General features: G+C 34.2%; 1 protein-coding gene across 4 annotated transcripts in view; it reads right to left on the minus strand.

The window, feature by feature from the left end:
• The window catches only part of Mctp1 (multiple C2 and transmembrane domain containing 1), a 516,302-nt gene that overhangs the window by 222,498 nt on the left and 279,156 nt on the right, over positions 1-14,648 (minus strand). For all 4 annotated transcript variants that reach the window (XM_077796266.1, XM_077796264.1, XM_077796263.1 and 1 more), the window contains exons 4-5: positions 7,691-7,770; positions 4,825-4,936 (exon numbers count right to left, since the gene is read on the minus strand). In XM_077796266.1, the coding sequence (XP_077652392.1) occupies positions 4,825-4,936; positions 7,691-7,770 (192 nt within the window). The remainder of the gene's footprint in view (positions 1-4,824; positions 4,937-7,690; positions 7,771-14,648) is intronic.

The following is a 14,648-nucleotide window of genomic DNA, read 5'->3' on the forward strand; positions in this document are numbered from 1 at the left end:
TAGCTAATATTAGACATATTACAAAATGAAGAAAAAACAGTGATGTATTTACACTTCACTGTCATCATTTCTAATCATTTCTTTTCTCTTGGGAAGAGCCATATATCTTGATTTTAATCAGATTATCATTTAATGTGTTAACGATTTTAAGAACTTACAAGAGAAAATTAAATAACTACTAAATCATAATTTAATATAATTTGTGACAATCCGAAGGGTGTGTATATTGAAATAAGATAAAAATACTTTAAATACTATCCCCTGGTCCTTTGAAGTATCCCTTTGATTCTTGTAGAGATACATCTGCAACCCAATGAACAACATGATACAGAAAGTTTGATATATTTTGATAGAAGTTATCATGAGAAGTATTATATGTAATAATTTTATATATATTTATATATATATATCCCCTCCCCAAGATGATAGGATAGAAGATAGAGGTGAGTTGAAGTGTAGGCATATTTTAGGAAGGACAAGTGACTTTGAAGAAGTTTGTGTGGCTGAGACACAAGTTACAAGTGCAGAAGTTATGCTTTTTGTCAGAAAGCCTTAAAGTTGACCAGGAATTTCAGTTTAATTAGAGAAGCAGTCACAGGTCATTGAACAATTAGCAGGAGGAGGAGGGAGAGTTCTAGAATCTGGCACAATGCCTAGTAAATGAGCAGTAACTGGATTTTTTCCCTTTTGTTTTTTTGAATTGACACTTAAAAGTTGTCATACTTATGGGTCCCCTAAGATGTTTCTAAACACATACACACAAATGTTTAATGTTCAGATCAGGATCAGCTTACCTATTTCTTCAAACACTTGCCATTTATTGATAGCTAAAATAATCAAAATTCTTTCTTGCATCTTTTAAAAAATATGCAGTAGATTATTGTCATCTATAGTCACCCCTCTGTGCAAGAGCACACCAGAACTTCCTGCTCCTATTGAACTGTAACTAAGTACCCACTGATTAACCTTTCTCCATCTCTCTCCCCCCCCTTTGTCTCATCCTCTGGCAACCACCGTTCTTCTCTCAAATTCTTTGATATCAACTTTTTTAGGTCCTATATTAGAGTGAAATCATGCTGTATTTATCTTCTTTGTGTCTGGCTTATTTTTTTAAAATACATTTTTTATTTCTGGATGGACACAATACCTTTATATTCTTTATTTGTTTGTTTGTTTGTTTTATGGTGCTGAGGATCAAACCCAGCGCCTCACCTGTGCTAGGCAAGTGCTCTACCCCTGAGCTACAACCCCAGCCCTGTGTCTGGCTTATTTTAATAAACATATGGCCTCCAGTTCCATCCATACTGCTACAAACAATAGATTTTCATCCTTTCTTATGATGGAATAGTATTGGATCATAGTTTATTTTTCAATAGATGCCTACACATATGGGGTCCTTGTGCAGAGTTTTAAAACTTGATAATTAGTGTTGATGGATGTAATAACTAGTTTGAGAGCATTTAAAAAAGTGGCTGTAGAACCTCTATTTAGACCAAATAAACAAAAAACAATGACAACAGAACAAATTTATATGTATTTGTTGGAAATTTTCATAATGTATGGATGGCAAACACTTAGAAACCCAGACTCAAAACTAGGATATTAGACTAGCTAGGATATTGAATCTTAGCAGAATTTTCTGTGAGGATCTTTTATCCTTCTTCCCCTTTCCTGTCCCAGCTTGCTTCTCTGCAGACAAGATCCTGCCCTACCTATGGATTAAACCCATGAGGGGGAGCCAGGATAGCCTCACTGGTCATCTTTCTCCTTGCCTCCTGAGGTGTGACTGAGGTCAGGCTGGGCAGTGTGAGTATGGCCCCAGCCAGAAGCTGGCTCTGGTATGGATTGCAACCATTGCTGAGTCCTGGCTAAGTCACTTGCTTCTCTGATGAGAAAGAAAGAAACCAGAGGAGAATCAGTAATGGCATGGGAGGGAAGAAGACACCATTTCCCAGTTCACACAGCAGAATAAATCCATTGCTCTCTGAGACTCTGAAGGGGGAGTACATGAAGTGGGACAGTGAATGAAAAATATCTGTCAGTAAAGGATTTCTTTCAGAAACATCTGGGGTAGCAATGGGATTTAGTCAAGAAAACGGCACAGGGCCCTTAGGAGGACAACTTTGTGTTAAGGATGTGGCTGGAGAGAGATAAGAAGGAGAATGGAAAAAAGAAGAAAATAAGGTGAATAAAACCAGGCTTTTGATATACAACTGTTTCATATAACCCACCTGTTTTCTTCTGTATTCATGTTTGAAAGCTCATTGATAAGAAGCTCCTGGGTGCTCTAATGGTTTTAAATGATTTTATTCTAATTAGAATAAGATAAAGATAAGTTTGAGCATCTATGGAGATTGAAGTGTTTTTGCAAGGATTGTTAAAAAGAAAATAATGTTGAGAACTGTTTTTCCTGTTTTGACACATATATCTGTGTGATTTAAGTAAACTCAGTAGCTTCACCGTTAAGATTTTTTCCCTACCAATTTGATAACTCAAACTCTCAATTTGATGTTAGAATATTTAATAAAGATACCTTTAATGTAAAAATTGAGTAGACTATCCATCATCAAATCATGCAAATAAGCATTATAACTGCTGTATTTTTCCAATCTTCAATAATATTGCAAATTTGGATGGTTTAGGGATACACAGAACCTCAGGCACCTCACTACTTTTGTTTGTGAAGTGCTGTCTGTCCTTCATTAACATAACAAAGAACCTCAATGCAGAAATATACTGTCATCAAGTTTGTTGATTTTTATCTCCTACCGGTAAACTTGCCAATTTCCTTCCATCTCTGCCTCTGACAGTTCTAATGTAAACCTCTGTCATCTTTTACCTGGATTTTTGCAATAGCCTCCTCGGTGGTCTATAAGCATCCATTCTTACCCTTTTGATCTGTTTTCTACAATGCAAGTACAAAGATATTTTCAACAGGAAAATTTGATTGTGTCATTTCCTTTATGCAGAACTTTTGATGGCTCCTCATTACTCTTTGGGAAAAGACCACAAACCTTAACATGACCAATGAGCTTTCCACAATTGGGGCTTCTCCCTCCCCTCCAGTGTCATTATGCACCATGACTGACCATGCTTTTTGCTTCTCCTTCCAGCATGCTTCAGTGATTTTTCAATTCTTGTAATATAGACTGGTTTCTCTAGCCACAGAGCCTTTGCATATGTTGTTTCCTTTGCTTGAAATACTTTTTATGTTTTCTTTTTAAACCTTATGAAATACTATTCACACTTCATACTTCAGTTTCTATTTATCTTCCTTAGAGAATCCCTGTACACCTGACTGGAACAAAATTTCCTTGTTGGTCTTTCAGAAACATGTACCTCCTTTGTGGCACTTAACAGGTGTTTATTTTACATTTCTTTCTGTGATGATTTGAGTCCTGAGTTTTCCACTGAACCAAGATCTACTGTATCCTCAGCATCTAGCATAAAACTGACTTACAGTAGGTTCTTGGTGAATAGCAGGATTATTCAAATAAAGCACAAAGTAAACATTTATAATTTATTTCTATATGTGGATTTAGCCAGCTAGGATGTACTTACTGACTTGTGCTGGGTGAAATAATGTTTCCCAGACTGGTTACTTCTAAGATCATGGGCTTCCATTTCTGAATGTTCTCTGTTAAAACCTTTCCTAACCCACCCTTCCATCTGCACATGAGTGCATCTGCACACATACAAACCTAAGTTCTTACAATAGGTGGTATTTAGTAATACTTGTTGTAAAAGCAAACAAAAAAATATCCTTGGTGACTATAGACATTTAACCTATTTTTAGCAAAATATTACATACCTATAGGAATTTATGAGCTTATTGTTTAACTTTTAAAGAAGAATTGAAAGAAGTAATTATTGAAGGGGTGAATTTTTCAATGAATTTAAAACAGTTCTTAACTTGAGGTTGAAATTCACTGTTTTTACCTACAGACTTGATAAAAATGTCAATAATACTTTTTCCGCAGACCACATTACTATCTTTAATAGTGCATTACTTTAAGACAGCCATATTTATGAAATGGAGTATTTGAACTCACCTAAAAATTATGTCTACTACAAAAATGTGTTACAAGCAGAGTAGTTCCCAGGTACAAGAATTCATATTTGATCTAATAAATAATCTCTGGTAAGTGGTGGCAGAAAGTGCACTGGCAAGCATACTGATGTGGGTCAAACCTGATATTGTTTCACGTTACTTCAACAGTGTGGGAATAATTGGCTCCTCTGCATTCCTTGTTAGTTTCTCATAGCAGCATGGTGTGCAAGGAAGTAGACAGCTAGAGCTGAAAAATGAGCCATATCCATATGGAAGCCCATAGAGAAGATGGAAAGTACTCACTTATCATTCAGTCAACAAATACCAGAAAGCAGAAACTCTGTTATAATTTCACCTCATTTTCTTTGTTATGATACACCTGACAATACAGCCAAAATAGCAGGGTCTGGATATCTCAGTGTGGAATTCCAAATCTTCAATTCACTTGTAAATGTATTCCCCGAATAAACACTAATATTTGTCTACAATATAACACATGTGAAATTGAGAAATAAAATTATAAAAAATGATGCAAATCTGTTCCTTGTTTACAACAAGAGGTTCTGATCTGGAGCATGGGACAGGAAATTTGAGTTAAAAAGACACAATAAGCATGGACTAGCAATCCCCTGGATACTCACAGAAACAAAGAACAGGCCAGATTTTCATATGCAGCTTCTCTTTATTATTACCTCTGGATCCAAAGAAGGCTTACATCATTCGAACATGTGAGAGCAAGGAAAGAGCTCTTACTAGGGGGTGGGGGAACTTACCACATCCCTGGATTCTCCTTCTTTAGGGGTAAGGATGACTGAGAGTAAAATGATTCCAAGATCATGGTCAGGATAGTGGGGATCTTTCAGAGTTAGGGTCACATCTGTGGACCTGTGATATAAAATATTTAGATTTTTGAATAGTCACTAAATAAATAAGACAAAAATATTGTATCAATAATTTACTATTATTAAAAGAAAAGCAATTATTGTCTTCATTTACTTCTTGGTACAATATTTGCTATCATTAGAATATTACCAATGTATTAACTTATCCAATAAATGAAATCAATTGATAGACTTGAATTCACTGGATAAATTTCTGCCCTTTGTGGGGTTCTAAAAGGTTGCTGACAATTCATAGGTAACATCTTGTTGCATATTTCAATCAATGTTGAACATATAGCGTTTAGTGCCTACCATAAACCTAAGTTTCTGTGAAACAGTACCGAACAAAAGAATTTTGGAACAAAAGAATCTTGGAACAAAAGAATCTTGAAATGTGGGCCAGCAGGGAATGTATCCTTGCTTGTTCAGTCATTCAGTGTACGTTTTGTTCATAAAGTGCACGTTAAATACATTAAATGACACACACTGCTAGTTTTTGGGTAAAAACCAGTGGTCAAAACCCAAGATCAGCTCACTGTCTTCATGGAACTTAATTTTTGGTACAGAATTCTAGTGCTGGGGAGAGGGCTTGTTGTGGAAGGCTGGTCCAAGTAAGAATGTTCAATTCTGACTACATATCAGAATCAACTAGGAAGCTTTTAAAAAGTGAATATTCCTGAATTCTACCCTTGTGGATTCTGGTTTTATGTATCAGAGGTGGGGCTTGAAAATTGATATACTTACGAAACTCTGCAGATAACTTTCTCATACAATCAGGAGTGAAAACCACAGCTAATTATCAATGCCAATATTATAATACTAGGCATTTTCACATGATCCTTTATTTATCAAGTCAAAGAATGATAGTATGAAAAACGTGAACAATTTTTTGGTGTCAGAGATTTTAACTGAACCATAAACAACCTGTCAGAATAATACTATACATATGTTATAGTAGTTGTGATGCAAATTGCTCCAATGCTAACTTAGCTATAACTAATCATTATGGTTTTATACTAACAATTTGTTTTTTTATTTTAAAATATATATATTAAGCATTAGTATATATGTGTATATATATATATATGTATACTATATAAACATATATGGTGTAACAATTTGATTTTATTCCTTCTCCTATAATGAGTGCATACAACAACAGAAATTTTATTATGTTTTATGATTACATGATAAAGATTTCAGAACATTTGCAATTGATTTATGATGCTTATTATTTTTCTTCAAAGAGATACACTAATACATAATATAGTAGCATAATTACCTATGTGCCTATTATTATAATCCACTTTTCTATACCTAAATTCCACTAATTTATACACAAATTTAAATGGTATACTAAAATATATGAGTTTATAAAGTATTAATTTGATGTGTACATGGTTTTAAGGGAAGGTAATTATTAACTAATTACATAAAGTAAGTAATGTATCAAAATCCATACCAGATGCTTATATATAATCTCTTAATTTTCTTAATTATCTTATATTTTCCTATTTAAAATTATTTCTCACCAATGATTTATCTTTAATAGAGAACAAGAGAAATGTATGCTTTGGGATTAAGTTTCTAGTAATTTGCATATCCTTTTGCAGAGGTCTACAGAGAAAGTAATTGCAGTCTTTGTAAAGGAACAGCACAGTCCATACTAGTTTTAGCTGTGTTCATCATCATGGACCACATATATGACCACTGAGCATGCATCCTACGAAGGTGCAAAGCCACTAGTCACTTAAGTTCTACCCTTATGTCAAGCCAGTGCTTAGCCTTTGGGTTGGGATGGAGAACATGTCAGAAATACAGTAAAGGCTGTTCTTTTTACCTGAGACAAAAATGACCATTGGAAGACCAATAAGCTATCCCTGTGTTCAAACCTTGCTCACTATATACACAAGTGGGATTTCTCATGCATGTTTCTCCACTCGTCTACATTTATAGGATAAGAAAATGATCTGGCCCATGAATCTGCATCTCTGCTTTCCATTATCCCTATCACAGGATGTCACGTGATCATTCAAAACAGGAATTCCCTCTCCTTATAAACTTCAAAGAAGATTTCAACAGCTCCTTTGTAACCCATTTCAGCACTGTTTTAAATTTGTTTTTTTTCCTTCTAAGATATAATCAATTCTTAGTTTCTATGCTGAAATGCATTTTGAAAACTATGATGCCCATTGTTTTAGGTGCATGGAATGATTAATATTAGTAATAATAACTTTATAATTAATCAAAAATGATAATGTAACTGAATGAATATAATCAATCTGTCTCCATTTTAGGAGTACTTCTTAGTAACCTAGTGAAAGCAACCTGGTGATGGTAACCAGTGATGGCAAAATCAGGTTCTACCTAGATCCAGGTGATGAGAGTTACTGCTTTTGAAGCAAAGTACACATTTTATTTTCTATTAGGATCAACATTTATAATCTTCTTCATCTCACTAGAACCGTATAAGCACTGTGAGACTGAAGAGTATGTCTTTTTGGCTCTAGATTCTCATGCTTAGCATAGTACTACAGTCAGAACTGGTGTCCAGGAATTTTTTTGTTGAATAGTCATTGAATGAGGCTATTATACCCACTGGGGAGGTGAGAAAGGGACACTTGAGAAAGGGTTGTTAGCCTGAAGACTCATAGCTGTAGATGACAGAACAGCACCCAGAACATAGATTGGCTGGCATTTTCTATTTCACAGGTCCAGCTGCATAAGGTAGAGTGATATTAAAACAGTTAAAAGTTACCTGTTTAAATCCAATTGTGTGAGATCCAGAAAAGCTGAGCCCATAAAGTCATCCTGTAGTCCAAAATCATAGTCAAATACCTAAGAAGGCAAGGAAACATTTTCACAAATAATTCCAGTATAAAGCCATAAATGAAACCATCTTGATTAAAAGTACTGGTTGTCCATGTCATCAAAAACAATTAAATTTCATGGTATTTGCTTTTCAAAATTTATTTGTTTTTGTACTTTGGAATATTAGGGTCTCATAAAACATTTAAAGGAAAATACACATTTTTACTTAATATTCATTTTACATCAATTATAACTTTAGGAAAGATGTGATAAAATTAAATGAAGTATAGAAAATATTCAAATTGTGAGAAACACAGACTTATAATATTTTTCCTTATATTACAGAAATGATATTGGCATTACTGGAACAAAAGTGAGTTAGTATGAAAACTCAACAGACAGGTCTTCCGTGTTGGGCTCTGTGTGATGAAAACATGATTCCAAACTCCTCATATGTTTTAGGTCATCTGTGATGTTATAGAACAATACCATTTTAAATACACAAATCATAAAAATCCAGATAACATGATTAAAGTACTTGGTAAAAATATATTAAGGTTAAATCAAACTAAGATTTTATTGGTAAAAGCAATTGCTGGGGATAATACTAATGTTATAACAATATAAGCAAAAAGGAAAGAAAGAACACATTCTCTGTGTCTCACATGGTTTTCATTCATACTGTTGGAGGACAGACAATGTCCCTGACCTCTTTGACCTATATAGGAGTTAAGACAGTCAACAAATAGTTAAATAGATACATTACAGATATTATAGTTAAATGGATACATTATGGGTGCTATAATGACAAAAAAAAAGAAAAAAGAAAAAGAAAAAAAACCTTTAAGGGGTGTGATTGGGATCTGATATTTTAGATAGGGAGTCCAGGAAAGCCTTTCAGAGAAGGTGTATTTATGTACAGATCTGAATAATGGGAAGAACGATGCCATACTGGGCTGAGGAAGAACCCTCCAGCCAGAGGAACAGCAAGCCCAGGAGGAGGACTGAAGTGTCTAAACGCCAACAAGAAGCCAATGGAGTTGAAGCAAATTGAGAGGTATGGAAACTTTAAGAAGGTTGGAGGGAAAGCTCAAGGCTATGTCAGTTTGGACTATTTCCAAAGGACTCTGGGTAAATGGGAACTGGCTAATTCCCAAGCATTTGTTAATTTTCTCATTCATTTATTCCCTCAGCCAATATTTACTAAGTACTTGCTATGTGCTAGGAATTGAAAAGACCACGGTGAGCAAAAATGATATCATGGATGCTTACACCTTAGTTGAGGGAGATGGAGGTTAAACAAGAAAATGTATAAGTGATATGTAATCATAAATTTTGATGGTTTAAGGAAAACAATGGGGTGAAAATAAAGACTAGAAATGGAGAATAGGGAAAGCTTTTAAGATAGAGAAAATGCTACTAGAGGAAGTTGGTTTCACAATCTATTCAAATAGAAAATATTTGTTTTGAGCACTGGGATAAATAAGCATAAACAGATAAGTCTGCTTTCAACTAGATGACCCAGGCCACTGGACTCTCCAGGATGTGAGAATCCATGAGTCTGGGAGAATCAATATCCCAAAACTTCCATATTCAATTCTTACACAATAGTTTGAATGCTCCATGTAGAAAAAACAGGTATAGTACCCCTGAATCAGTTATTCTTTTTTTCCTCTAGCGCAGGTATACTTCAATTTTTAAAAAATCTGAATATATAAAACTTGATTTTTAAACAAAAAGATTAATATATTATACTACAAAAAGAATTCTTAGATTGGAAAAGTCACAAGGGAATTCATTTAAGTAATAAGCTTTCCCAATGCCTTTTATATTATTCAATTTGAAGTTGTTCGATTTGCATACAACCTTTCAGAGGTACATTTATTATAGAAAGCTCAGCACTTCTGCAATAAATATTCTCCTTGATCAATTACATTTGTGAGCTTTAGTCATTCATTCAGTGGCCTATCACATGCACACACTGCAGTTCTTAGGCAACTGGCAGCTTGATATTTGCAGGTGATTGCAATAGTGTATTTTATGACATAAAATTTCCACCAAAACATTAGAGAAACTTCTTGTGCAATCTCTTCTAATCATATCATCCTCAGACTTGAAATCTTGGGAACAAAATACATAGCATATAATTACTGAGAACACCTGGAATATATTCACACATATAAAGCAGAAAGCTGTGAATCCAGTGAAATTAGTATAGACAGCCCAAGGGGGTGATTCAACATCCAAGTTATTCTCCTGGTGAGAATGTTCCCTCCTCTCCTAATGGTAGATATTTACTTTAGTTCTCAATTCCCATTAATCACTAAAGACTTAAACATGGGAAGGAATGGAAACATTAGAATCTATTCATTAGTAAAATCTTTAGCAGTGCTACTTGGTTCCAAGTTTTATAAGCTATTTGTCAGAAGGAGCATTGTTCTCCAGCATTTGATCTTCAGAAATAATGAACATAGAAGAGACAAAATAGGAAAGAAAAAGTATTCCTACTGCAATAACAAGGAATACAGTTAATGTTTATTAATATTTATTCAACAGTTAATGTAAGTTGTCACTGTTTAAAATACATTATGTGGATCTAAAAAATTAATTCTTTTACAACCTAGTTAACAAGGTACTGTTTCTATTTTTTTGAATAAAAGAATCTGAAGGTGGAAAAGTTTGGTATTTTCCCCCAAATCCAGGAAGAGACCAGATTCTAAAATCTTATTGTATTGACTTTCAGAAGCAGAGCATGTTTAAATCCAACAAATTAAACTTGGGTACCCACTCTGGGAAATGCACTGGAAATTCAAACATAAATGATTTACACAAGATCCTTGCTTTCATGGAACCTCTACTCTGAGTTGAAACATCAAATAACATTAAGTAGAAGTTACTTTGGTCTGATAATATGCTTGTTCATTGTCAAACATATTTAAATAATAAATATATTATTACAAATAATTTATTTAGCATCTTGAGTCAATTATCTATCAAAAAATTGTCTGGGGAAATGTGTCAGTAAAATGCTTTTGGATAACAATATGGAAACTTGACTTCAATAATAGGATTGGGAATTTTTTTAGTTCAAAATGTTCATAGGTATTATGACTTCAGAGAAGTTTTAGTTTATTCAATTTCAAAGTCATCTGAAAACATCTTAAGAGTTGGTTTATTAACATTTCTAATCAAATTAAAGCTTCTTTAAAGTTCTAACCCATCCCATAAGACTATTTAATAGGATCCAAGATAAAAAATTCTACTCATCAACTGTGTCTATGACTCATTTTCATACCCAGTTTCAAAATAAACATCACACTATAAAATAATAAACTATAAAATTCATAGAAGTTACATTGTAAAATTAGCAAATAAACCTGAACAAAATCTGTGGTCACTGTAATTAATCATTCTTACTGGAAAACATAAGCTATGTTGCTCAATTGCTGGGTGGACTTAAGCAGACCGTTATTATTATTATTTTTTTAATCAGGTTCACCTGTAAAGTGTGGATAAGAACAATTATAGGGTTATGTGAGGCCAACATGAGCTAACGTTAGCTTGCATTTAGTGTGCTGCTTAACAATGATGGCTATTTACTATGATGAAGATGTGCCTGTAGGTTCCACACTTCCCAAGACTCATAGCGTCCTTTGCCTATCACAAACAGTTAAGCTTTTGGTTTGGTTTGTTAGTGACTTTGGGGAGGCAGGACTATAAAATAGTTGAAATTCTTTATTCATAAATTTAGGAAATACTTCTGAACCATGCCAGATAAGAATTTCAGACAATACAAACATTTTCTTACTATGGAATAATTGTTTGACTGTGTTCTGTCTGGTTTATGCTATAAACGTATTTCCATTCCAAATATTCAGTTGTTTCCATTCACATGTCTAGAAAAGTATTTCCCTACCCTAGCTGTACATCAAAATAACCTACTGAATTGTTTTTAAAATATAGAGGCTTGACTTCTACCTCAGAGGTAATAAACTGGAACATTTGGGGGTAGAGCTGGGAATCTAGAGTTTTAAAAACTTTATGGATAATTCTAATAATATGGCATGGCTGAGAATCATTAGTGTGTGATATTGTGTGTTTATTTTTTTACTCTTTAATTGGTGCATATTAATTTTACATAACTGTGGGGTTTCAATGTAGCATATTTGTACATACATAAAAACATAATTTGATCGATTTCACTCCCTGATGCTTCCGCCATGCTCCTCATTGCCTTCTTCCTGATCTCTTTTCTCTATCCTAATGATCTTCCTTCTAATTTCATGGAATCTTTCATTTTGTTAATTTTTCCTTCTAGCTTCTACTTCTGAAAGAAAACATGCAACATTCTTCTGAGTCTGACTTATTTTGTTCAAAATTGGGTTCCATCCATTTTCCTTCAAATGTCATAATTTCATTCTTCGATTGTGTACCATATTGTGTACCATATTTTCTTTTTTTTTTTAAAGAGAGAGTGAGAGAGGAGAGAGAGAGAGAGAGAGAGAGAATTTTTAATATTTATTTTTTAGTTCTCGGCGGACACAACATCTTTGTTGGTATGTGGTGCTGAGGATCGAACCCGGGCCGCACGCATGCCAGGCGAGCGCGCTACCGCTGAGCCACATCTCCAGCCCACCATATTTTCTTTATTCCATTCTTCCATTGATAGACACCTCGTTTGGTTTCATAATGTACTATTGTGAGTTGTGTTAAAATAAACATGGATATCTCTAACATATCCAACTTCTTTTGGATAAATATGAAGGAGTGTGTTATGGTATGGATGTAGAATGTCCTCCAAAGTCTCATATATTCAGAGGTGGTGCTTTTAGAAATTGATTAAATCATGAGGGCTGGACCTCTTTAGTGGATTAATCCACTGATGGATGCATGGACAACTGGAGATGGGACCAAATTAGAGGATGTGGTCCACTGGGGCATACCCTGGAAGAATGTATTTTCTTCCCAGCCCCGTCCTCCCTCTCTCTGTTTTCCAGCTGCCATGAGTTGAACAACTTTCCTCCACCACACCCTTTACCACACTCTTCCACCTGATGTTTCTGCTTTGGAGCCAGTGTACCATGGACTGAACCTCTGAAACTGTCATCCAAAATCTTTCCTCCTCTAAGTTGCTCTTGTCAGGTATTTTGCTCACAGCAATGAAAAGCTAAAACATGTGATTTGGCTGAACATTAGCCACAGTGTCATAAACATTTTCTCCTTAATATTACTTGTACTCTTCTACTGTAATTCTGGGTATTTACTGTGAGCCTTGAATAGTAGTGTCAGTGGAAAGACATAGAGGATTTGAATTAAATTAAACAAAAATGGGTGAGGATTTATCCTGCTGTTTGTGCTGTGAGCAGGAGTGTCAGTGTGCACACAGAGATGGTTCCTGCAGTCTTATTCCCCTTAAGTATTGCATGTATTGCATTTTAACTCAGCTTCCACTGCTACCTTATTATAATATTTTTATAGCCCATTCCTCAAGCTTTCTTCTTACCTGCCATTAATGTGAAGGCATTCAGAACTGAAGGAATATTCTCTTTTCACTAAAATTAAAAGCTATGTGAATTTCAGATAAAAAATAAACAGATTATTTTGTGCATAGTATGACAAAATATGACAGTTTCAATATTTTCTGAATTTTTTTTTACTGGAAATGATACAAGCACTATAACTTTAATATGATTTATAACCATGGCTCAGAACTAAATTTTGTTTTCCTTAGTAATTTTTACATTGATAGAGATGAGATTAAAGGATATACAGGTATTTCTTTTTCTTAAGCTACAGATGGGAGGATTGAATACTTAATATTTTCTAACCAACTACTTCACAAATGCATTTCATATTACCAAACACTAAAGAATCAATTCCTAAGAAATCTTTCAGGCAAGATTAATCATTCATCAGAGAAAAAGTAGACTTCATATTAGAATCAAGGAAATCAATCACACAGGGTTGTGTAGAGATAATGAAAATGATGTAATGTTAATGAAATTATAGTGTCTGAGGTTAGGCAAAAAGTGGCTAACACAAAAAAGGAAAAATTAAAGCTAAGATATTTTCCTCAAAAGAAGCCCTATGCATTTTACAGAAAGTGAAAAACAACAGAAAAATGTGAAAGCATTTTAAAAAGTACAGAGTATCAAAAAACTGCACTTTTATGCTTGTGAAATTTCTCTCTAATTTAATCATTTTTTTCTTACACAGAAATGTAACAAAATTGACAAATCTTTTATAAATTACTATGTACCTACTTCTGTATGGTAGAAGTTAAATTGTGGATAATAATCTTGTATAATGAATGCTCAAAAATGGTTAAAGAACAAAGCTGTAAAACAACCCGTGGATTCTTATTCTCACCTTCTTATAGTGTGTGTGTCATTAACCAGGACTCTCAGCCTGCATGCATTGTCACTGTCTCCACCTACTGTGTGTGTGTGTGTGTGTGTCTGTGTGTGTGTGTGTGTGTGTGTGTGTGTGTGTTACTGCTCTCTGAAAACAACATATTTTCCTAACATTCTTTTCTGTGTGCTTCAGATTCTTCTCTGTTTGTTTCAAGCCTAGTTAAATGTTCCTCTTAAAATATGCACATGACGATTGAATTTCTACATAGGTGAATATTCATTCTTTAGCACAAGAGAATAAATAGCAAAAGGACCCAGCCAATATCTAACGTAATTTTGGGAAGTTCATGTGTAGCCTTGTGTAGACTGGAGAGCCACAGATTGTTTTATTTGTTTGTTTGTTTTTCAAAATATTTTTTAGTTGTTGATAGATATTTATTTTTATTTACTTATACATGGTGCTGAGAATCAAACCCAGGGCCTCACACATACCAGGCAAGTGTGTTACCACTGAGCCCCGGCTCCAGCCACACTTGTTTTGTTTTTTAATGA

Source organism: Urocitellus parryii, chromosome 1, assembly GCF_045843805.1.
Source record: "Urocitellus parryii isolate mUroPar1 chromosome 1, mUroPar1.hap1, whole genome shotgun sequence".
NCBI lineage: Eukaryota > Metazoa > Chordata > Mammalia > Rodentia > Sciuridae > Urocitellus > Urocitellus parryii.